Source organism: Mustela putorius, unplaced genomic scaffold (assembly GCF_011764305.1).
Source record: "Mustela putorius furo isolate JIRA1106 unplaced genomic scaffold, ASM1176430v1.1 tig00000139_pilon_pilon_pilon, whole genome shotgun sequence".
Classification (NCBI taxonomy): Eukaryota; Metazoa; Chordata; class Mammalia; order Carnivora; family Mustelidae; genus Mustela; species Mustela putorius.
In genome coordinates this window covers 10699976-10726816 of record NW_025421293.1, presented here as the reverse complement: position 1 = coordinate 10726816, position 26841 = coordinate 10699976, and the positions used below count along the sequence as shown (strand labels likewise).

The 26841-nt window shown below is 39.1% G+C and overlaps 1 protein-coding gene across 5 annotated transcripts in view; it reads right to left on the bottom strand.

The window, feature by feature from the left end:
- Positions 1–26841, bottom strand: part of USP42 (ubiquitin specific peptidase 42) — a 76343-nt gene that overhangs the window by 17572 nt on the left and 31930 nt on the right. For all 5 annotated transcript variants that reach the window (XR_006605265.1, XM_004774981.3, XM_045075122.1 and 2 more), the window contains 3 exons: positions 26026–26226; positions 3009–3119; positions 475–577 (listed from right to left, as the gene is read on the bottom strand). Coding sequence is in view for 4 of the 5 variants with exons in the window: in XM_004774981.3 (XP_004775038.2) it covers positions 475–577; positions 3009–3119; positions 26026–26226 (415 nt within the window). In the remaining variant the exon portion in view is untranslated. The remainder of the gene's footprint in view (positions 1–474; positions 578–3008; positions 3120–26025; positions 26227–26841) is intronic.

Genomic DNA, 26841 nt, shown 5'->3' with positions numbered 1-26841 from the left:
GTTCGGGAAATGCAGGTGGGTTAGGATTTGGTATCTAGTTGTACTTGCAATCTTCCTCTTGAGTCTACATTTAGATTTTAAGGAAGAAAATGTAAGAATTGGTAACTGACCAGCGTAAGAAAAATGCAGGGTACACACAAAGATTTCAGAGGCTGGAGAGGAGCAGAAAGCATGCCAGAAAAGAAAAGTGGATAGTTTTAGATCTGCAAAGGGATGCTGATGCTGAGAAACGGAGTAAGGGCAAAATCGACCCCCAATTCCTGACTTCCGTAATTAAATCCACACTGTTACAGTAAGCATACCCTTAAAATTTTTCCATCATTTTAAAATGATGGCAATCGCTTGAGGAAGAGGCAGTGCAAAGTCAAAGGGAAGCAAACACAGAGCTCGGGACATTCATGTAAAAGGCACAACTGAACTCCAGTGAGCCAGCGATGCCAAGGGAAGACGTGACCGATGCTTCGCTGTACTCACTTATTGCTGCCATTCAAGCATGCTTTTTGCATAGCATCAACAGTGTACTGAAGGAATTCGTGGGCATCTTCTTGGTTTCCAAAGCGGAAGTGCCTAGCTATACCTGTGAAGTTTCAGTAAAGACAAAGTTTTATCTTCACACAGGATACGCCCCAGCTGTACCCCCCCAGACATTCCCCCTAATGGCCATCTGTCAGCTAGGAAGCAGGTGACTATTTTATGAGGACGCAGCACTCACACACACTACCCTGAGAACAGCAAGGCCCATGCCCCATAGACCATTATTATTACACGTGGCCTAGAGCTGCAGAGAGCCCAGAGGCTCCAGGTCTGCAGCTAACAAAACTATACTTGAATAAATTCAACTTCAGCTGCATTGTCTCAAAACTTTGTGCAAAACGTTAACGTTTGTTTGAGATGAGATGTTAGTGCACACAATCTTAAATTCAGTGCCAGGTCTCCCTAAGAGACTCCACAGCAAACATAACTGTCTGAGTGCATCTTGGTTCTGTCTCAACAACCCACAGAACACACTGTGTCCTCAGAATCTTTGCAGCCTTGTTTCTTTCTTTCCTTCTTTTTCTTTTTTTTAAGAGATTTTATTTATTTATTTGAGACAGAGACAGAGGGAAAGCACGAGAGGGGAGAAAGTCAGAGGGACAAGCAGACTCCCCATGAAGCTGGGAGCCCGATGCAGGACTTGATCCCGGGACTCCAGGATCATGACCTGAGCCCAAGGCAGTTGCTTAACCAGCTGAGCCAACCAGGTGCCCAGCAGCCTGGTTTCTAATGGACTAAATGGCTACAAGACAAAATGAGAATAAAAAACAAGTGCCTAGACCATGTCACACTAAAACATGAACAGACCAATTTCTATACATGAATATACAGAAACATATATTAGCTTGAGCCATATGAAACTGCCAGTTCTGCCTACAAAAATGGCAATCTCATTGTGAGATTTCGAGGGTTATGTGAGCTCGTGAATACACATGCACACAAACAGCAATGACCTTTTCTTAAAGTCTAGGTTTAAAAATAATTAATCATTCTTTATATATACAAAATTAAACAAACAAAATTTCCCCTGGCTGAAATTCTGCCAGGATCCAAAACTGTTTAAAAAAATGTTTGTGCTGGGAAGCCTGGGTGGCTCAGTCGGTGAAGAGTCTGCCTTCGGCTCAGATCATGATCCCAGGGCCCTGGGATAGAGTTCTGCATCAGGCTCCCTGCTCAGCGGGGAGGCTGCTTTTCTCTCTGCCTGCTGCTCCCCCTGCTTGTGCTTGTTCTCTCTTTCTGACAAATAAATAAAATCTTAAAAAAATAAAATGTGTGTGTTGTCTCCTCCGACCTGTTAATACTACCGAGGGCCAATAGAACACCTCTTAAACTTCAGCAGCTTTTTAGGCAAAAGGATTATAGATTGTTGCTGTATAATTATCCAGCCCTGTAATTACCCCGCTAGATTCCAGATTAACAGTTAGAGTTTCTTTTTTATTTGCACACATTTTTTCCTTCTAACTCAATTAAGATGATGTAAAAGTTTATTACAAAAACACACAAAGAGTGCATTAAAGCAGTTCACATACCCTATCGGGGTTGTTATAATGCAAAAGAAAATTTTCAAGTCATTTAAAAATGGAATAGAAAAAGTGAAATTTATCCACAAATTTGCTGTTACGAGTTTAAATGTTGCTTTAAGAGTATAATTAATTTCAGTTTGATAATATCTGATGCTATACATAGCATAAGACTCATTCACTGAATTAAAACCAATTCAAAACTATTTAAAGAAACCTGTGGGACAAGGGGTACATGGTGGCCCATGTCATGATATCGGGGTCCTGGGATCAAGCCCCACTTTGGGCTCTCTGCTCAGCGGGGAGCCTGCTTCCCCTTTGTCTCTCGCTGCCTGCCTCTCTGCCTACTTGTGATCTCTGTCTCTGTCAAATAAATAAAATCTTTAAAAAAAAAAAAAAAAAAAGAAACGATACCTGTAGGACAGTATTATAATATTATTTATATATATTATACTATAATAATATATAACAATATTATTATAATATAACTCAGCATAGTAATCCAAATATCTGGAGCATGGAAATCACTGTAAAATTTATCAATGATTTTATTAACAAAGTGAGTTTTTAAAATTTTTAAATTTGCGGGGCGCCTGGGTGCTCTGTCAGTTGAGTGTCTGACTCCTGATCTTGGCTCAGGTCTTGCTCTCACAGTCATGAGTTTGAGCCCCATGTTGGGCTCCATACTGGGCGTGGAGCCTACTTAAAAAAAAAATTAATTAATTTGCTTATATTAAACCGAATACCTTATTACACTGTTATCTTTTGTGGTTTCAAAGTGTGTTTCTATACTACATGTTTTACTAAAGACTTGTTACTAATTAAACCCATACCCACATATGATAAAACACGTTGGTTTTCCATAATATACCAGGAGCTCATCTTTTACCAGTTAGGCCATTAAGACCAATTACCTAATAAATACTAACATAAACTACTACAGGTGATACTTACGCCGCATCTCATTAATGACGAACATCGGCTTAATAACATCCCCAGGATTACTGAGCGCCTGGGTGATATGTGCTTGCATTGTACACATCATACAAAATCCTTCTGCATGACCTGAAAGATAAGACCACAATCCACGAAATTAGCAAAATAGGACTCCATACAGACATCACAGAATATTTTAAATATGGGCCCCACGCCTGAAGTGAAGTAATTACAGCTACTGCAGGTCACGCCTTGAGCTATGTACTTTCATTCATTCTCATTTAATTCTCCAACAAACCCAAGTGATAAGTATGTACTGGTTCATACTGGTTTTATAAGAGAATAAACTGAGGCTCAAAGAGTTAAAATTTTGCCCAATGTCAAATAGTACTAAGTGGAAGACACATCCTGGACTCAAATATTTCCTTCATATTCAAAACCTGTGCTCTTAACTACTCTTTCTACTGGAAAAAGAAGTTTTCTCTTATACTAGCATTTGTCTCAAAGAGTTTAAAAAAAAAAAAGTCACTCTACAAGAGTCTGAAAGCCTCTCCATATATATTCTGGTCTTGTTGGCCACATATGGGGTCTCTGCTGCAAAGTCGTCGTCTTCTTCCTTTTTACAACTTTAGAAAAATGTGAAAAACAATTTTAGCTCACGACTAACTGGTTCTACTGGTATCCTGTGAGCAGAGGCCACAAATGCCGCTAAACATCCTACAAGAAGCCCAGGCCAGCCCCCACAACAAAGCATTATCTGGCTCTGAACATCAATAGTGCTGAGATTGAGAAACTCTGCCTTAAACTAAAGACCGCTCAGAACCTGCCTAACAAAGCTTTAAAAGCACTGAAAGGCACAAACCATTTCCAAATGATATAACTGTGTCCCAGAATAAAGCTCAAAAATATTTATAGGGATTTAAAAAAACCCTCCAGCACCCCAAAACATAAAGTTCTAATCAAAGACCACAAGGCATACAAAGATGCAGGAATGACCAACAACAAGGAGAAAATAAATAGAAACAGACCCAGAAATGGTACAAATAATAGAATCAAAAGACAATGACATTTTAAAAAGACATTGTACATATAATCAATCACATGTTTAAGGAGGTAGAAGAGAATAAGAGCATGTTAGGGAGAGTCATGGAAACAGAGTCAAACGTATTTTACAGGTGAAAAGTAGAATCTCTGAGATGAAAAACACACCAGGCAAGATTAACAATAGATTAGACAGGAGGGGAGAAAAGATCAGTGAACTTGAAGACTTAGCAAAAGAAATCTTCCATAATGAATCATACACACACAAACACAAAACAACAACAACAACAACAGATATGCTTATCAGTGAGCAGCGGGACTCCAAGTTAGTCCCTTAACACACATGTAATTGGAGTCTGAAGAGACAGAACAAATATCTCAGGAAATAATGACTGTACAGAGTGCGCAAGGAGACTTTTAGAGTGATTCTACAGTTTTGTGTCCTGAGGAGGTGGGGGTGTGCATGAATCTAGACCTGTGTTAAAATTCATAGAACTATACACCGGAAAAGGTTAATAATGGTGCTCCAGTTACAAGCATAAAAGTTTTTTTAATGACTAAAAGCCACACAAATTTGAAACAGTATACTGACAGATTTAAGAACCTCAACAAATCCCAAACAGAAGACAAGAATCACTCAGTCAGACTGCTGAGAACAGAGATAAAGAGAGCATCATAAAACCAGTAAGTAAGGGCGCCTGGGTGGTTCAGTGGATTAAGCCTCTGCTTTCGGCTCCTGTCATGATCCCAGGGTCCTGGGATCCAGCCCCAAATCGGGCTCTCTGCTCAGCAGGGAGCCTGCTTCCCCCATCTCTCTCTGCCTGCCTCTCTGCCTACTTGTGATCTCTGTCAAATAAATAAATAAAATCTTTTTTAAAAAGCAGTTAGTAATAAAAACATATACATAGAAACAAAGGTAAAACTGACAACAGACTTCTTGTCAGAAACAACACGAGACAATGCAGTCACATCTTTGGGGTTTTAGAATAAAAATGTCAACACAGAGTTCCATACCCGATAAAAACATCTTTCGAAAACAAAGACAAGACTTTCACTTCTGGGAAGATGATGTAGAAGTTCCTTTCCTTATTCCTTCCACTAAGTAAAAAAGCCTTGGACCCCATATGTAAAGCACACATAAGAACGCTGTGCAAGGTAAGAGTAAAAGACAACCCAACAACTCTGGAACCCAAGGGATGACACTGTGGTGAGTTCCCTGGGTTTTCTTTGCACCTCATATAGTCCAGAGCCAAAGAAGCCAAGAACCTGGAAACACCAAACGGGACAAAGCCCCAGTGAAAGCCTGCTCTTGCTAGCCAAAAGACCAAGATAAGGGAACATGGCAAGACAGAAAACTTTTAGATAGTAATTCTCTATACCACTGGCTATAAGCTTCAGAAAAACTATGACCCACCCCCACCGACCCCTAGGTCAGCAAAGGCCAACCGGGCAGCCTAAACTTCCACTTGCCAGGCTGTAATGAGGCAGACCAAGCCACCCACTAGAGCCGTGTTAGAGAAGATGGATTAGGAGATGGGACTTTCATCCACGCTGGGTGGCAACACACCACCCACCCCATCCCACAGTCAAGATCAAGTCAGGAGCCTGGACTTCTACCCTACCGCCTGGTAGTAAGGACGACTCCCCCCAATTCTCTGCTGGGGTAATTTCAGAATCAGGACTCTCACCATCACCCTGTAGTACAAAGCCACTGCGGTGTCAGTGGAGACCATGGAGAGCAGGAATGAGGAGCCCCAACCCCCTGCCTCATCCGTGAGTGTCAATGGAGACTGAGGAGGGAAGCTGGACTTCTACCTCAATCTAATACAATCTCCTCTGCCAGAGCAGTATCACAGAAAGCCAGCTAAAACAATCATCAGATAATACTCACATAAAACTTCTAACACTAAAATATCCAGAATTCAACTGAAAATCACTCATCACACCAAGAATTTCTCAACTGGGGTGAAAAAAGACAACAAATAAAGGGCAACAAAAGGGGCGCCTGGGTGGCTCAGTGGGTTAAGCCTCTGCCGTCGGCTCAGGGCATGATCTCAAGGTCCTGGGATCGAGTCCCACATCGGGCTCTCTGCTCAGCAGGGAGCCTGCTTCCCCCCCCCTCTCTCTGCCTGCCTCTCTATTTGTGATCTCTGTCTGTCAAATAAATAAATACAATCTTTAAAAAAAATAGAGAGAGACAGGCCAACACTAAGATGACAGACAGAAATGTTAGAATTATCTAACAAAGAATTTTTAAAAGCCATGATAAAAACGGCTCAACAGATAGTTATGAACACACTAGAAACGAATGAAAAACATAGAGAGACTCAGCAAAGAAACAGGAGATTAAAAAAAAAAAAAACCCAAATGGGAACACTAGAAATAAAAAATACAATAATCAAAATAAGCTCAGTGCATAAGCTAGACAGAAGAATAGAGATTACAGAAGAAAGGCACAGTAAACATGAAGACAGAACAACAGAAATTGCGTACTCTGAACAACAGAGAGAAAACAGAGGGAAAATGAACAGGGCACCAGGGACCTATGGGACTCTAACAAAACATCTATCACACCTGTCAGCAGAGTCCCAGAAGGAAAGGAGAAACTAAGATGGGCTGAAAAAGTATTAGAAGAAATGAAGAAAGTGTATGAACTAAAGAAAAGAAAAAACGAGAGAAGATTTCAGATCAAAAACCATGGAGGCCAGAGGAAGTGGCAAAACAATTTTCAAGGTCTGAAAGAAAATGACTGTCAAGCCAGAATCCTATGCACAGTGGAAATACTCTTCAGGAATGAAGGCAAAATCAAGACCTCCTCAGATGAAGCAAAACTAGGAAAATTTGTCACCAGTAGACATACCCTAAAAGAATGACTAAGGGAAGCTCTATCTCTCAACAAGAAGGAAATGATTTGTTTTAAAAAGAAACCCTAGGGACACCTGGGTGGCTCAGTCAGTCAGGCATCTGTCTTCAGCCCAGGGCATGATCCCGGGGTCCTGGGATTGAACCCTGCATCAGGCTCCCTGCTCGCCAGGAAGCCTGCTTCTCCCTCTCACACTCCCCTTGCTTGTGTTCCCTCTCTTGTCTCTCTGACTCTTTCAAATAAATAAATAAAATCTTAAAAGAAAGAAAGAAACCCTAGAACACTGAAAAGGAAGGGGCACCTGAGTGGCTCAATCAGTTGAGTATCACTCTTAGTTTTAGCTCAGGTTGTGATTTTGGGGTCGTGGGATTGAGCCCCACATCAGGATCCACACTAGTCTGGCGTCTGCTCACCCCTCTCCCTCTCCTCACTTGTACTCTATTAAAGTAAGTAAATAAAATCTTAAAAAAAAAAAAAGAAAGAAAAGAAAGAAAGAAAGAAAAGAAACCAGGCTTAAGTCCTGATCTGCTGAATTTTCTAATACACCAATTAAAAACCCATATTAACAATGTAGATTGAAAACATGACTCAACCATATGATATCTACAAGAGACTCATTGCAAATGTTACCAGTATAGGCAGGCTGAAAGAAGGATGAGAAAAGATACGTCATGCAAACATTAATTCAAAGAAAGTAAAAACAGCTCCACTAATAGCAGATAAAGCACACTTCAGAAGAAAGAAAGCTACAAGACATAGGGACATTATCAAAAATCCATATATAGATATTGATAGTTATCTTGCTGTATTCAAGGAATGAGGCAAGCCTAGGCCCCTCCTACTCGGCCCCCATCTTTTCTTCTCTCCTCTGATGTGTAATTATTTTTGTATTTTGTTGAGTTTTATTTGTAATATTTATTAAGGACTTTTACATATCCATGATGTACGTGTGTGTGTGTGTGTGTAGCAATACTAAATGTGTTTGTACCAAACAACAAAGCAGCAATATACATAAACCAAATTCTAACAGAACTAAAAACAGACATAGAGAAATCCACAATTACAGCTGGGAACCTCAACACCCTTCTGTCAATAAATGAAGAACTAGAAAATCAACAAGGGTACAGAACTGAGCAATATCATCAGCCCATGGGATATGGGCAGTTTACAGAACACTTCACACAACAGTGGAATACAAATTCATTTCAAACATTTGTGGAACATACACTAAGATAGACCATATCCTGGCCCACAAAACAAACGTCAAAAAATTTAAGAGAATTGAAATAATAAAAGGTGTGTTTTCTGCCACACTGGAATCATACTAGAGATGAGAGAGAGATAACAAGAAAAACAATAAACACCTGGAAACTAAGTAACCTGCTTCTATATAATCCACGGATCAAAGAATAAGTCTCAAGGGAAATTAAAAAATGCACTGAAGTGAATGAAAATGAAAAGACAACATATTAAAAATGTGAAGACACAGCTAAAGAAGTGCTGAAAGAGAAATTTACAGCAATTACCAATATCAGAAACAAAACCAAGGATAACAATACAGACCTTGCAGATACCAAAAATTGAATCTGTAATTTAAAAACTCACAAAAAAGAAATCTCCAGGCCAATACAGTTTCACTGATAAATTCTACCAAATGTTTAAATAAGGATTTTCATCAATACTATACAATCTCTTCAAAAACACAGGAATTAATATATCCCAAATTCATTTTGTAAAACTAGTATTACCCTGATACCAAACAAAAATGGTATAAAACCAGAAAATTATAGACAAACATCTCTCATGAATATGCAAAAACCTTCAATAAATATTCGAATAAAACTCAACAAAATACAAAAATAATTACACATTAGAGGAGAGAAGAAAAGATGGTGGCCAAGCAGGAGGGGCCTAGGTTCCTTGAACACAAGAAGATAACTATCAAATCATCCTAAATATCCTAGAATCGATCTGAGGATTGGCAGAACAAACTCCACAACGGAAGGTACAGAAGAGGCCAGATGAAGACGACAGGAAGTGCACAGATACAGACTGGAAGAGAAAATGTGGCAAATGCAGTGGGGAGGGAGCTGCAGTCACAGAAAAGGGTGCAAGACAAACCAGCACACAGGCCGGTGCACAGGGAAGATGAATCCCCATAGCAACTGGCTTGGAAAGTGAAAGGATCAAAGTTTCATGAGTTCTTACAATCAGGAGTACTTAAAGCCTGAAGTGTTAAAGGTCAGAGTGTTTGGCTCTGGTAGAGCTCAGAAGACACTGGTGTTGCTCTTGGAAAAACGGCAGGGCAAACAGCCTCCAGACACACAGCATGGAAACAGCCATCTGAAGAGGAGCTAGGGCACACAATGGGGAGGTTAGCTGCTCATCTCGAAGAAGAGTGTTCCAGAAAAACAGCATTCCCGGGGAGGCCCCCGCATGAGAAACAAAGGAACTGGCTGGTGCCATTTCCCTCTCCCAACCTCAGCATAAACACAGAGCTACCTGCGGGAACCAGCGCAGCACCAACAACGCCAAGCTCCCCTGTGCTCTGGAACCACCATTCCCAGTCACACTTGCCTCAGTCCCGCTACAGCAGGTCCTTCCCCAAGAAGACTGGCCCCAAATCCCAGCCAACACCTGTCTCCGCACACGACGTTCTGCGAAGCCTTGGTTCCACGCAGCAGCAGTAACAGGTCTCATTTTACTAGCAGACCAGAGCACAGCTAGTTAAAAGTTGCCACAGTCAAGCCAGGACCAAACACTGCCCAACACAGGCAAAGAGAGCCTCTGCAGACAACTGGATGAAAAATAAAGGGACTAAAATACAACAGCAGAGTGCACATAGCACACACTGGATACATCCCAGAAGCACGGGGCCTTGGGGACCAGAAGACACTACACTGCAGGGCACAGGCATTACAAGACCTCTTCTTCATAAAGCTTACCCTCTAGAACCAGGAGCCATAAGTGACTTTCCTAACACACAGAAACAGGCACAGAGACTTAGATCAAATGAGAAGACAGGGGAATTTATATCATATGAAAGAAGAGGAAGGCCATAGGCCAGAGATCTAGGCAAAACAGTTCTAAGTAACATGGCTGATGGAGAATTTAAAGCAATGATCAAAGGATACTCACTGGATTTGAGAAAAGAGTGGAGGACATCAGTGAGACCATTAACATAGAGATAAGGAATAAAAGCAGAGATAAAGGACTCAATAAATGAAATGAGAAACACACTCAATGGAATGAACAGCAGGCTAGAAGAGGCAGTGGAACAAATTAATGGCCTAGAAAACGAAGTAATAGAAAGTAATAAAGCTGAACAAAAGAGAGAAAACAAGAATAGACTTGGAGAACTGAGAACTTGGAGAACTCAGTGACTCCATCAAACATAGTAACATTCATATTTATAGGGATCCCAGAAAAAGGAGAGAGAGAAAAGGGGGCAGAGAATTTATATGAAGAAATAATAGCTGAACACTTCCCTAATCTGGGGAAGTAAACAGATAGATCTAGGAGGCACATAGAGCCCCCAACAAAATCCACAAAAGCAGATACACACCAAAACATATTATAATTAAAATGGCAAAATATAGTCATAAAGAAAAAACATTACAAGCAGCAAGACAAAAGAAGACAGTTACATACAAAGGAAACCCCTTAAGGTTATCAGCAGATTTTTCAGCAGAAATTTTTCAAGCTGGAAAAGGGTGGCATAATATATTCAAAGCATTGAATGGGAAAAACCTGCGGCCGAGAATACTCTATCCAGCAAGGATATCATTCAGAATAGGAGAAACAAAGAGTTCCCCAACAAAAACTAAAGGAGTTTGTGGCCACTAAACCAGTCCTGCAAGAAATATTGAAAGGGGACTCTTTGAGTGGAAAAGAAAGACCAAAAATGACAATATGAAGTTAGGAAACATAAAAGCAGTAAAAATGAATATTTCTATAAAAAAATCAAAGATCTAACAAAACAAAAGGATGTAAAAGAGGACACCATACACCTAAAACGTGGGGAGGGGTAAGAATGGGTTCAAACTTAAACAATCACCCACTTAATATAGAATGCTATATGTAGAAGACATTATATACAAACCTAAATGTAATCATAAATCAGAAACCACTAATAATTATGCAAAGAATAAAGAAAAAAAAAATCCAAATATATCACTAAAGAAAACCAGAAAACTATGAAAGAGAGAAAGACAAGAAAGAATCAGGAAGTCTTCAGAAACAACAAGCAATAAAATTGACACACACCTATCAGTAATTACTTTGAATGTAAAGGGACTAAACACTTGAATCAAAAAACAGAGGGTGACAAAATGGATAAAAAAACAAGACTCATCTTATGCTGCCTATAAAATACTCATTTTAGACCTAAAGACACCTAAAGATTGAAAATGGGGGGATGGAGAAATATTTATCACGCAAATGGATGTCAAAAGAAAGCCAGAGTAGCAATATTTATATCGGACAAAATGGATGTTAAAACAAGGACTGTAAAAAGAGACAAAGAAGATATATATAAACTATGTAATAATAAAGCAGACAATCCAACAAGAAGACATAGTAATTGTAAATAACATGGGCGCACCCAAATATATAAAACAGAAAATAATAAACATAAAGCAGTAATTGTAGGAGACTTTAACACCCCACTTACATCAAAGAACAGATCATTTAAACAGATCTTTAACAAGGAAACAATGTCTTTGAATGACACACTGGAACAAATGGATTTAATAGATATATTCAGAACATTCCATCCTAAAACAAAATACACATGGAACACAAAATACACATAGAACACATGGAACAAATCACATATTAGCCCACAAAATAAGCCTCAGCAAACTTAAACAGACCAAAGTTACACCATGCATCTTTTCTGACCACAACACTGTGAAACTAAAGTCAACCACAAGATAAAATCTGAAAAGACCACAAATACATGGTGGGTAAATGATATGCTATTAAAAATGAATGGGTCATCAAGGAAATAAAAGAAAAAGTTTAAAAATAACAGAAATGAATGAAAATGAAAAAAGATGGTTCAAGACCTCTGGGATACAGCAAAAGCAGTTCTAAGAGGGAAAATTCTAGCAATAAAGACCTAATTCAAGCAAGAAAAATCTCATATAAATAACCTATCCCTGCACCTACAGGAATTAGAAAAAGAACCACCACCAAAACCTAAAACCAGAAGAAGGAAGGAAAATAAAGATTAGAGCAGAAATATATTATATAAAAACTAAAACTAAAAATAAAACAGATCAATGAAACCAGAAGCTGTTTCTTTGAAAAAAAAAAAAAATCAGTAAAACTAATAAACCTCTAAGCTAGACTTATTGAGAAGAAAAGAAGGACCCAAATCAATAAAATCACAAAAGACAGAGGAAAAACAATAAACAACACAGAAATATAAACAATTATAAGAGAACATTATGAAAAACTATTTGCCAATAAATTGGACAACCTAGAAGAACTGGATGTGTTCCTAGAAATAATAACCCCCCAAAACGGAATCAAGAAGAAACAGAAAGGCTGAACAGACTTATTACTAGCACAGAAATTGAATCCGCAATCGAAAAACTCCCAAACAGAAGTCCAGGACCAGATGGCTTCACAGACAAATTCTACCAAACATTTAAAGAGTTAGTACCTATTCTTTTCAAATTATTCCAAAAACACAGGAAAAGAACGAAGTTGGAAGTTTTCCTTCCATGAAGCCAGCATTGCCCTGATACCAAAACCAGATAAAGACACCACTCAAAGAGAGAATGGCAGGCCAGTATCTCTAACGAACACAGATGCAAAAATCCTCAGAAAAATACTAGCAAACCAAATCCAACAACACATCAAAAGACTCATTCACCACAGTCAGGTGGGATGTATTCCTGGGTTTTAAGAGTGGCTCAATATTTGCAAATCAGTGTGATCCAGCACATCAATAGGAGAAAGGGTGAGAACCACATGATCATTCCAATAGAGGCAGAAAAAGCATTTGACAAAGTACAACATCCATTCATGATAAGCACTTTGACAAAGTAGCTTTAAAGGGAACGTAACTCAACATAATAAGTGGGGAAAAACAGAGTTTTTCCTCTACAGTCAGGAATAAGCCAGGGATGTCCACTCTCAACACGGTACTAGAAGTGCTAGCCACAGCAACCACACAACAAAAAGAATTTATAAAAGGCATCCAAATCAGTAAGGAAAAAAGTAAAACATTCACTATTTGCAGATGACATGATACTATATATATAGGAAACCCAAATACTCCATCCACCAAAAAACTGCTAGGACTGATACATGAATTCAGTAAAGCCGCAGGACGTAAAATCAATCTACAGGAACATACTACATTTCTACACACCAATAATGAAGAAGCAGAAAGAGAAATTAAGAAAACAAACCCATTTACAACTGCACCAAAAATCACAAGATGCCTAGGAAAAAGACCTAACCAAAAAGGTGAAAGATCTGGACTCTGGGGCGCCTCTGTGGCTCAGTCGGTCAAGCATCTGTCTTCAGCTCAGGTCATGATCTCAGGGTCCTGGGATGAGCCCTGCATGGGGGGGGGGGGGTCCTCTGCTCAGCTCTGCTTCCCCGCACCCCCCCCCAATTACTTGTGATCTGATCTCTCTCATCCTGTCAAATAAATAAATAAATAAAATCTAAAAAAAAAAAAAAGAAAAAGAAACCTACAGCATTTAGAATCCACAATCCTAAAATTTGTATGCAACCACAGAAGACACTGAATAGCCAAAGCAGTCTTGAAAAAGAAAAGCAAAGCTGGAGGCATCACAATTCCAGGCTTCAAGTTACATTACAAAACTGTAATAATTAGAACAGTATGGTCCCAGCACAAAAATAGACATATAGATCAATGGAATAGGAGAACCCGGAAATGGACCCTCAACTATATGGTCAATTAATCTTTGACAAAGCAGGAGAGAATGGAAAAAGATGGTCTCTTCAACAAATGGGTGTTGGGAAAACATGACTACAACAAGCAAAAGAATGAAACTAGATCACTTCCTTATACCATATGTGATAATAAATTCAGAATGTATAAAGGACCTAAATATGAGTCCTGAAACCATAAAAATCCTAGAAGAGGACACAGGTAGTAATTTCTCTGACACTGGCTATAGCAACTTTTTTTCTAGACAGGTACCCTGAGGCAAGAGAAACAAAAGCAAAAAATAAGCCACTGGGATTACATCAAAATAAAAATCTTCTGTACAATGAAGGAAACAATCAACAAAACTAAAAGCCAAGCTACAGAAGGAGAGGAGATATTTGCAAATGATGTATCCAATAAGGGACTAGAATCCAAAATCTATAAAGAACTTATAAAATTTGGGATGCTTGGCTGGCTCAGTCGGTTAAGCATCTACCTTTGGCTCGGGTCATGATGCCAGGGTCCTGGGATTGGGTCTCACATCGGGCTCCTTGCTCAGAGGGGAGCCTGCTTCTCTCTCTGCCTGCCTCTCCCCCTGCTTGTTCTTTACTCTCTCTCTTGACAAATAAAATCTTAAAAAAAAAAAAAAAGAAAGAAAGAAAACTTCTAAAACTCAATACCCAAGAAACAAATAATCCAATTAAAAGATTGACGGAAGACATGAACAGACACTTCTCCAAAGAAGACATACAGATGGCCAACAGACACATGAAAAGATGCTCATCATCAGGGAAATGCAAATCAAAACTACAAAGAGGCGTCACCTCACACAGAATGGCTAGAATCAACACAAGGAACAACAAGGGTCGGCAAGGATATGGAGAAAAAGAGCCTCTTGCGCTATTCATAGGGATGCAGACTAGCACAGCCGCTCTGGAAGACAGTATGAAGGCTCTTCAAAAAGATAAAAATAGAACTACCCTACAGTCCCACAACTGCACTACTGAGTATATACCCAAAGAATACAAAAACACTAATTTAAAGAAAGGAATACATGCACCCTTATATTTGTAGCAGCATTATTTACGATACCCAGGATATGGAAGCAATCTAAGTGTCCACTGGTTGATGAATGGATAAACAAGATGTGGTATATATACTGGAAATATTATTCGGCCATAAAAAAGGATGAAATCTTGCCATTTGCAATAACATGGATGGACCTAGAGAGCATAATGCTAAGTGTAAAAAGTCAGTCAGATAAAGACAAACACCATATGATTTCACTCATACGTGTAATTTGAGCAACCAAAGGGAAAAGAGAGACACAAACCAAGAAATACTGTTCAGCTACAAACAACAAACTGATGGTTACCTGAGGGGAGCTGAGTGGGGCAATGGGGAAACAGGTGATGGGGATTAAGGAATGCACCTGTTTTGACGAGCACCAGGAGATTAAAATAAAAACTTAAAATAACAATTACACATTATGACTGAATGGAATTTATTCCAGGGATACAAAGATGACTTGATACTGGAAACTATTGGTATAATCTGCCATAGTAACAGACTAAAGAAGAAATATCACATGATCATATCAATTTGATATCGAAAAGGCATTTAACAAAAATCAACACTCATTCATGAAAGAAAGCAAAAATCAGAAAAAAAAAGAGGAAACTCTTTTAACTTAAGAAACAGAGAAAATTTTTAACTCTTTTAACTTAACTTAATAAGAGCATATACCGAAAAACCTACCACTAACATCAAACGAATGCTCCTCTTCCTAATACCAGAAATGAGGCAAAAATGTCCACTCTCCTTAAGTTCTAGCCAGTGAAATAAGAATAGGAAATAAGCATACCAATCAGGAAGGAATAAGTAAAACCGTCCACACTTGCATATAACATGACTGTCTACTAGAAAAATCTAAGGAGTCTACCAAAAAAAAAAAGTCTTCAACTAATAACTGAGTTTGGCAAGGTTACAGGATATGAGATCAACATATGAAAATAAAATGTATCTTTACAACCAGCAGCAAACATATGGACAGCAAAATCAAAAATATAATGCCACTAACAATACCTCAAAAAAACAAAACTATGTGTAAACCTAACAAGACAAAACATCATGATATTACACAACAGGGATAAAAATAATGAAGATTTAAATAAATGGATATACCATGTTCACAGACTGAAAATGTCAACTTTAGTAAAGGCATTGATTCTCCCTCTCCAAACTGAAATTCAGGTTTCACACATCACAAAATCCCAGAAAGACTTTTTGTAGGTATTATACTACTATTCTATAGTTTATAGGGAAAGACAGACAAACAAGAATAGCTCAAATAATTTTGAAAGACAGTAAGTGGCTGGAATCATTCTATCTGATATCAGGACTTACTACAAAACTAACAGCAAGACTGTGTGGAGGGACGAACGCATACCGCAAAGGAATAGAACAGGAAACCCAGAAAGAGACGCACACAAGAATGCCCAAGTGATTTTTTTTTTTTAAAGATTTTATTTATTTACTTGACACACAGACAGGGATCACAAGTAGGCAGAGAAGCAGGCAGAGAGAGAGAGGAGGAAGCAGGCCTCCCGCTGAGCAGAGAGTCCGATGCGGGGCTCGATCCCAGGACCCTGAGATCATGACACCCAGGTGCCCCCCAAGTGATTTTGGGTGCCCCCAAAGTGATTTTTTTTTTATAAAAGTGTAAAAGCAATTCAATACAGGAAAGATAGCCTTCCCTTTTTTCTTTTTTTTTTTGTTTTTTTTTGTTGTTGTTGTTGTTGTTTAAAGATTTTATTTATTTATTTGACACAGAGAGAGAGAGAGAGAGAGATCACAAATAGGCAGAGAGGCAGGCAGAGGGGGAGGGGGAAGCAGGCCTCCCACTGAGCAGAGAGCCCCATGGGGGGCTCAATCCCAGGACCCTGGGATCATGACCTGAGCAGAAGGCAGAGGCTTAACCCACTGACCCACCCAGGCGCCCCAGGAAAGATAGCCTTTTCAACAAATGGTGCTGGAGAAAAGGCATTTATAGACAAAAAACTGACTTCACCCAGATCTCAAACTATACAAAAATTAAAATGGATCACGGACCTAAGTGTAAACTATAAAACTTTCAGAAAACAATATGAGAGAATCTCCAAGATCAAGAGCTAGGCAAAGATCTTAAACTCGACACCAAAAGCACAATCCATAAAAGGAAAAGTCAGACTTCACCAAAATTAAAAACTTTGTTCTGTGAAAGACCTTGTTAAGGGAATGTAAAGACAAACCCCGGGGCACCTGGGTGGCTCCGTGGGTTAAGCCTCTGCCTTCAGCTAAGGTCATCATCCCAGGGTCCTGGGATCAGTCCCACATAAGGCTCCCTGCTCAGCAGGGAGTCTGCTTTACCGTTCCCCCTGCTTGTGTTCTCGCTCACGCACTCTAACAAAATCTTAACAAAACAACAACAATAATAATAGTAAGACAAGCCTCAGGGTGGGAGAAATTCTTCGGAGCCTACATATCCAACAACTATATAAACAACTAACTATATAAACAACTATATAAACTAACTATATAAACAACTCTCAAAACTCAATGGCATAAAAACAAAAAATGCAACAGAGAATGAGCAAAAGATAGCAAGGAGGTATTTCACCAAACGGGATATACAGATGGCAAATAAGCACATGGAAAGATGTTCTAGACCTTTAGGCATTAGGGAAATGCAAATTAAAACCACAACAAGGTATCATTATATACCTATCAGTATGGTTAAAATGAAAAATAGTGACAACACCAAATGCTGGCAAACATGCAGAAAAACCAGAACTCCCATACCTTGCTGGTAAGATTGTAAAATGTCAGCACACTGGAAAACTGACAGTTTCTTATAAAATCACCCTTGCAACTACCATATGGCCCAGTGATGGCAATCCTGGGCATTTACTTCAGAGCAATAAAGATATGTTCACACATATGTTGTACACGCTAATGCTTACAGTAGCTCTAATCAGAATATCCCCAAAGTGGATACAACCCAGATGTCCTTCTGTGGATGACTGGTTAAAAAATGTCATGGCACATCCCATCCATACCATGGAATACTACACAACAATTTAAAAAAAAAAAAAAGCCCACAAACTATTAGTACACACAACCTAAATGAATCTTCAGGGAATTAATGCTTAGAGAACTATGCTGAATGAAAAAGCTAATCCCAAAACATTACACATTGCACAACTTAATATATATAAATAGCATTCCTGAAATGACAAAATTATAGAAATGAAAAACAGATTAGTGGTTGCCAGGGGTTAAAGGAGGACACCAGGGCACAAAGAAAGTAGGCAGGACTATAAAAGGGGAACATGAGGGATTCCGTAATGATGGAAAAGTTCTGAATCGGACTGTATTCATGCCAACAACCAGTTTTACCACTGGGGAAACTGGGTAAGGAACACGGGAGGTCTGTGTGTCACTTTTACAAATGCATATGAATCTACGATTACCTCAAAACAAAAATGTTAACTTTTATTTTTATTTATTTTTTTAAAAGATTTTATTTATTTGACAGAGATCACAAGTAGGCAGAGAGGCAGGCAGAGAAAGAGAGGGGAAGCAGGCTCCCCGCAGAGCAGAGAGCCAGATGTGGGGCTTGATCCCAGAACCCTGGGATCATGGCCAGAGCCGAAGACAGAGGCTTTAATCCACTAGCCACCCAGGCACCCCCAAAATGTTAACTTTTTAAAAAGGCAAAACAAGGACATCTCAGACTGAGAATAAAACAAAACAAAAAGCAGAGTTCATCCCTAGCAAGCAAAGTTAAGGGAAGTCCTTTAGCCATCATGAAAAAGAGCACATGGAAATCTAAATCCACTAAAGGAATTGAAAGCAGTGGAAATGATAACTCAACAGGTAAATAACCAAGATTTTTAAACACACCTTAATTATTTTTTTTAAGATTTTATTTATTTAATTTGACAGATAGAGATCACAAGTAGGCAGAGAGGCAGGCAGAGAGAGAGGGAGGAGGAAGCAGGCTCCCCCTGAGCAGAGAGCCCGATGCAGGGCTCGATCCCAGGACCCTGGAACCATGACCTGAGCTGAAGGCAGAGGGTTTTTTTGTTTTGTTTTGTTTTGTTTTAAAGATTTTATTTATTTATTTGACGAGGGAGATCACAAGTAGGCAGAGAGGCAGGCAGAGAGAGAGAGGGAAGCAGGCCAAGCAGAGAGCCCAATGTGGGACTCGATCCCAGGACCCTGAGATCATGACCTGAGCCGAAGGCATCGGCTTAACCACTGAGCCACCCAGGTGCCCCTGAAGGCAGAGGTTTTAACCCACTGAGCCACCCAGGCGCCCCACATCTTAACTATTTAAAGCAAAACCTTTTTAATTTAAGGCAAAAACAATACAATATATTGTGTGATTATAACACAGGTAGATGATGACAATGGCACAAATAAATGCCAGGAGAGAGGAGATGAAAGTACACTGTCACCAAGTCCTTACAATACAATACACAAATGGAATATTACTTGAAGGCAAACTGATCATTTAAAGATGTATGCCAGGGGTGCCTGGGTGGCTTAGTCGTTAAGCATCTGCCTTCGGTTCAGGTCATGATCCCACGGTCCTGTGATCGAGCCCCACATTGAGCTCTCTGCTACGTGGGAAGCCTGCTTCTCCCTCTCCCACTCCCCCTGCTTGTGTTCCCTCTTTCACTGTATCTCTCTCTGCCGAATAAACAAAATCTTAAAAAAAAAAAAAAAAGTATGCCAAACCCTAACGCCACCATTAGAAAAAAGAAAACAAAGTTACAGAAAATATGCCAAAAGGATTAACTATCATAAAATTATTCACTTCAAAAGAAGGCAGAAGGGCACTGGATGGCTCAGTAGGTTAAACCTCTGCCTTCGGCTCAGGTCAAGATCTCAGGGTCCTGGGATCAAGTCCTGCATTGGGCTCTCTGCTGGGCAGGGAGCCTACTTCCTCTTCTCCCTGCCTGCCTCTCTGCTCACCTGTAATCTCTAACAAATAAATAAATAAAATCTTAAAAAAAAAAGGCAGAAAAAGATGAAAAAGGAAGTAAGGAATAAATGGGACAAAGAGAAAACAAACAGCAAGATGGTAAGTTTAAACCCAACCATATCAACTAATCAACCTCATTAAATACAAATGGGCTTACATCCCAAATAAAACACAGAGACCGTTAAAAAAAAAAAAAAATTAAGAAAGAAAATTACATTATGGGCATCTATACAAGAAATCCACTTTAAGTATAGACACAAATAGGTTAAAAGTAAAAAGATGGAAAAAGATATACCATGCTAACATTAATCATAAGAAAACTGGAAAAAAATAAGAAAATTGGAGGGACTCCATTTATATTAAAGTAGATTTCAGAACAAAGCATATTTGGGATAAAGAGGGTAATCTCATCAATTATGAATAGGTCATTTCATAAGGGCATCACAATAGTCTTACGTGACAGAGCTTCAAAACACAAGGCAAAACTGATAAAGAAAAAACAAATTACAAATATATCTCAACAGATCACTCTCAAAATTTGATAGGACAAGTGGACTGAAAAGCAGTAAGGACACAGAAGACAGCCTCAACAAAACGACAACTACCTGGGTAGTTAGTTACAGAATTAACTATGAAGAACCTGACTATCATCGGCATTTACAGAAACTCCAAACAGCAGAGCAGACCACACATCCTTATGAAGTACACATGGGATGTTTACCAAACCAGTCCATGTTCTGGTGCATAACACAAGTCTCTAGTTTAAAAGGATTCAAACAATAAAAAATAGACTCTGACCACAAGAGAATTAAATTAGAAATCAGTAACAGGACAATTTCTGGAAAACCCTCAAAACATTTGGCAACTAAACAACACACCTCTAAATAATCACAAGGGCAATTAGAAAGTACTTGGACCTGAATAAAAATGAGCATGTGAAATATTGAAATGTCTGGAACACAAGTAAAACAGCTTTCCAAGGGAAATTTATGGCATTAAACAAAATGGAAAAGAAGATCTCAAATTAAATGACCTACACTTCCCATTTAAGAAACTAGAATAGGGCACGTTAAATCCAAAGTAGGCAGGAGAAAAAGAGTGGTAAAAAGAAGAAGAAACATCAGTAAAACAGAAAACAAAATAACAATGACACCAAGAGCTGATTTTCTGAGAATATCAATGATAAGATGAATAAAAAAGGATAACAGAACATTATGAACAACTTTATGCTGGTACATTCGACATGGAAGATGAATTCCTTGAGAGACACAAACTACCAAAGCGCTCTGATGAAAAAATGGATGACCTGAAGAGCCCTAGATCTATTAAAGAAATTAAATATGTAGTGAAAAACCTACCCATGAGAAAACTTCAAGGGCCAGATGGCTTCCCTGAAATCTACCAAACACTTAAGTAGGATATAACACTAATTCTACAAAAAGTCTTCCAGGAAATAGAAGAAAATAATCCCAACATAGTTCCCACCATAGTTCATGATGACACCATGAACCCTGACACCAAAATCAGAAAAAGGCATAAGGAACTATAAACTAATATTCATCATCAATGCAAAATTTTTAAAATTCTTTTTTTCTATAAATTTTTTTAAATAAACATATAATGTATTTTTATCCCCAGGGGTACAGGTCTGTGAATCGCCAGGTTTACACACTTCACAGCACTCACCATAGCACGTACCCTCCCCAATGTCCATAACACCACCCCCCTCTTTTAACCCCCCTCCCCCTAGCAACCCTCAGTTTATTTTGTGAGATTAAGAGTCACTTATGGTTTGTCAAATTTTTAAAATTCTTAGCAAATCCAATGATACATGGAAATCATAACACATCATGACCAGGCTGGGCTCATCTCTGGAATGCAAATTTGGCCTAGCGTTCAAGTAAACACTCGGCAGGGTGAAAGGCACCTAGGAAAACTCTCCAGCTAACAATGTACGTAAAAGTAAAAGACTAAAATGCCTTCCCCCTCAGGTGAAGAAGGAGATGTCATATCTACTATCACATCCATCCGACCCTAGAATGGAGGTCCTGGCCAGTGCGTCACAGCAAGAAATAGCATGCAGACTGGAAATGAAGTTAAACTGTCCTTATGCACAGATCACATGACTGACTCCATTTAACATCTTAAGAAATCTTAAAAAAAAAAAAAAAACCTACCAGAATTAATAAATTTACTAAGATTGCAGGATACAAGATCAATATTCAAAAATCACTTGCATTTTTATAGTCCAGTAATAAACAATTAGAAATTCAAATTCAAAAATATTACCAATTATGATTGGTAATTTGGCTTCCAAAGATAGGAAATACTCAGGGATAAATCTGATAAAAAATGTGCACAATGTATTTGTACTTTGAGAATTAAGCAATACTACACCAAGAAAAACTAAAGAGAACCTAAATAAATGGAGACGTGTACCTTGTTTGGGGGACAGAACAGCCCTTTAGATGTCAATCATCCCAAATTAAGTCATAGATTCAACACTATACCAATCAAAACTCTAGCAAGTTTTTTGTAGACGTTGACAAGCTGACTCCAACATTCACTTGGAAATGCGAAGGACCAAGAATGGCCAAAACAACTTTGAAAAAGGACAGAAAAACTGGAGGACTTTCCTGATTTTAAAAAACGTTTTAATATATAGTAATCAAGACGCTGTGTTATGGTGTCAAGATAGACCGTGGATCAGTGCAACGGAACAGAGTCCGGAAACAGATCCATATGATAGGGTCAATTGATTTTTGACAAAGAAACAAAGTCAATTCAGTGGAGAAAGGACTATCTTTGAACAGACGGAGCAGGAACAACTGGATATCCATACTAAAAAACCTGACCTTCAATTCACTCTTCACACCACACATAAAAATTAACTCAAAATGGATCATGGACCAATATAAAAGCTACAACTATAAATCTTCTAAAAGAATATAGAGAAAGTCTTCATGACGTCTGATGAAGCAAAGATTTCTTTTTCTTTTTTTTTTTTTTTGGAAAGATTTTACCCATTCTTGGGGTGCCTGGGTGGCTCAGTGGATTAAGCCTCTGCCTTCAGCTCAGGTCATGATCTCAGGGTCCTGGGATCGAGCCCCACATCAGGCTCTCTGCTCAGCAGGGAGCCTGCTTCCCCCTCTTTCTCCCTGCCTGCCTCTTTGACTACTTGTGATCTCTGTCTGTCAAATCAATAAATAAAATCTTTAGAGATTTTACCCATTCATTTGAGAGAGAGATCAGAGAGTTCAAGTGGGGAGGTGGCGGAGAGGCAGAGGGAGAAGGAGGAAACAGACTCCCCACTGAGCAGGGAGCCCAATATGGGACTCGATCCCAGGACCCCAAGACCACGATCTGAGCCCAAGGCAGATACTCAACTGAATGAGCCACCCAGGAGCCCTGAGGCAAAGGTTTCTTAATACACTTAAAACATAACTGATAAAAAGAAAGGGCAATGGAGCTCCCAGATGGCTCAGTGGGTTAAGGGTCTGCCTTTGGCTCAGGTCATGATTCCAGAGTCCTAGGTTAGAGCCGCGCTTTCAGGCTCTCTGCTCAGGGGAGAGCCTGATTCTTCCTCTTTACTCTGCCTACTGCTCTCCCTGCTTGTGCTCTCTCTCCCCTCTTTCTGTCAAATAAATAATTAAAAGCTTTAAAAAAAAAGTAATAACACTGAATTCTTCAAAACTAAAAACATGCTCTTCAAAAAATAGTGTGAAAAGAATATTCTTCTCCAGACTAGAAGATAATATTTGCAAATTACATATCCAATAAAGGTCTTGTACCCAGAATATATAAAAACTCTCAAAACTAAACAACAAGAACACTGCCCAATTTTAAATCAAGCAAAAGCTTTGAACAGGCACTTTAGCCAAGAGAGTACACAGATGGCAATTAACCACACGGAAAAATGTTCAACATCATTACTCATTAGGGAACTGCAAATTAAAACCACAGTAGGGTAGTACTTGCTATACCACACACCTACTAGAATGGCTAAGTTGGAGAGACTGACCACACCAAACATTATGGTGAGATACGGAACAAATGGAACTTTCAGTCACTTCTGCTGGGAATGTAAAATACCGGAATCCCTCTGGGAAACAGATTGGAAGTTTACCTGTATTACAGGACCAAGCCATTCCACTCTTAAATATTTACCCAAAAGAATACATGTCCTTACAAAGACCTGTTTATAAACATGTATATAAAAATGTTCATAGTAGCTTAATCTATGATGGCCCCAAATGAGAAAAACCCAAATGTCCATCAATAGATGGGTGAATGGAGAAACAAAATGTGGTATAGTCATACAATGGAATACTACTTAACAGTAAAAACTAACTATTGAGGGACACCTGGGTGGCTCAGTTGGTTAAGCTGCTGCCTTCAGCTCAGGTCATGATCCCAGCTTACTCGGCAGGGAGCCTGCTTCTCTCTCCGCCTCTGCCTGTTTGTGCAGAGAGCACACGCTCTCTCTCTCTCTCTCTCTGACAAATAAATAAATAAAATCTTAAAAAACAAAAACAAAAAACTAACTACTGATCCATGCAGCATGGAATAATGTTAAAATAAATGCACTAAGTCAAAGAAGCCAGGCAATATAAGAATATATGCCTGTATAATCTGACTATATAACATTTTAAAAAATACAAACTGATCTCCAGTAGACAGAAAGCACACCAGTTGTTGTCTGGGGTGGAGGAGATGAAGGGCAGGAGGGGTAGAAGGAAGTGGTTTCAAAGGACCACTGGAAAACTTTGGGGGAGATGAATATATTCGGGACCTTACCTGCGGTAGTGGTTTCATGGGAGTACACAAATGTCAAAATGCACCAAACATACATTTTGAGTATGTGCAATTTAGAATGTGTCAATTATACCTCAATAAAGCTAAGAGAAATATACCTAAGTTATGTACATATATAAAATTGCACATATAACAAAGAGATGTACCTAACTTATAATATATATAAATAATTATGCCTTGATATAGCTAAATGAAGGAAAAATAGAAAGTACAAAAGCTACAAACAGCATAGAAGATAGATACCTAATTCTGGGCACCTGGAGCTTCTGAATTTTTGTGTTGGTCCCTTCTCTCACGGCCCAGGTGCCAGTACTGGGTTTTCACCCACACCCTACTTACATTAAGCACAGAAGTGACAGGAAGGCTTTCTGTGGGGAATGAATGATGCACTTGGGGGAAAGGAAGGGAACAAACAGTCATTCTGTAATGTAAAAGCCCTTGGCATACCAAACACCTCTGGACAGTGAGATTCTAGGTGATTTTCCTTTGGTTTCTTTAAATTTTTCTGTACTTTCCAAATTCTTGACAAGCATTATTTTGCTCTCTGGTGGGCAAGGGGGTACAGGACAGTTTTAAAAGATCCAGTTTAAATTCTCCATTAAGTAAAGAACTATTCAAGAAGAAGCCTAAGGAGTTTTCATCCTGATAATTTATGAAAAGCACCCACACACACACAACACACACACACACACACACACACACACACCCCTCAGTGTTACTGTAGATCAAAAAAGAGGGAAATTTCATTTATAAGGACGAAGGATACTTACAATATATTTAGAAGCTCAAACCTCAAAAATTAGATGCATTCTGAATCTCACAAGTCAACCACTGAGCTGGCTGTCACCTATTAAAGACATATTTTAACTAATTTCCTGGCGTTTAGGTTGAAAAGGGAGCTCACACACACTCAAAAGAAAGTCCTATATGAATTTTCAGGAGGTTGGAGGCCATAACAAGAGGTTCCTCTCCACTAAGACTTATAAGCCTACAAATGAATCAAGAGATGGAAGCAGGAGAGACAGGATTTCTTAACTCTGCTTGTCCCAAGCTGTTGGCGGCAGACATTTATGTCACTTTTTTTTAGCAAGTGTATAGAAAGCCAGCAGGGGGTTCAGAAATGCCAAATGCTGATAAAATATGTTTCTTTTTCAATAACTTCACAGGTCAAATGAGGTGCAAAATGATTTTTATGCAGCCTGAATACAAATCTTAAGAGCCTTCCTCCATCGTTTCTAAAAGAATAAAGCAATTTCCTAGTGGTCAGAGAATTCTTGGCTTCATTCTTCACCTTCATTGCAGAGAAAGAAAATGAGAGTAGGTTAGCACAGAGCACACTACAGAAGTTAACATAACGCAAAACACTTACATGTCTTGGAGTGTTCATGAGATAGCATGTAATTGGCAAGAGGCGGCGTGTAAGTCAAACACTGCAGTGCTGCGTTGGCAAAACATGTATTGCCCAAATTCTGGAGCCCAGCTCCAACTCTATGAGTCTGCTGCCACTTAAGACAAATCTTCTCAGATGGGAAAAGAACTTTTTGTGGAGGAGCAATGCCATCACCTAGGGCTAGAAAAATAAACAAGAAATATTTAAAAACAAAGCTTTGCACGCTTCTCAAGCTCAATAAACAGCAACACATCAAACTGAATCTGGTCAAAATTAGGTTTTTAGCAGCTAACCAGAAATACAGGGAAGAGGGGTGCCTGGGTGGCTCAGTGGGTTAAGCCTCTGCCTTCAGCTCAGGTCATGATCTCAGGGTCCTGGGATCGAGCCCCGCATCGGGCTCTCTGCTCAGAAGGGAGCCTGCTTCCCCCGCCCCTGCCTGCCTCTCTGCCTGCTTGTGATCCCTGTCAAATAAATAAAATCTTAAAAAAAAAAAAAAAGAGAAAGATAGAAAGAAAGAACGAACGAACGAACTGCAGGGAAAAAAGGGAAAATTTAAAGAATAGATCCTAGAATGTGGGAAATCGAAAAGATCTGGCTTCTTCAGTAAATAAACTGCAATGACCAAAGGGGGTGTTCAAAGAAACTTAGAGATGCCCACCAAATGCAAAGTATAGACCTTGTCTGGATGTTGACTTCAACAAACCAACTGTTAAAAAAATTTTTTTGACAAGTGGACAAATTTTAACATTGACTAGAATGTTAATATAAAGATGCTTAAGTTTTTAGAAAAGAGTT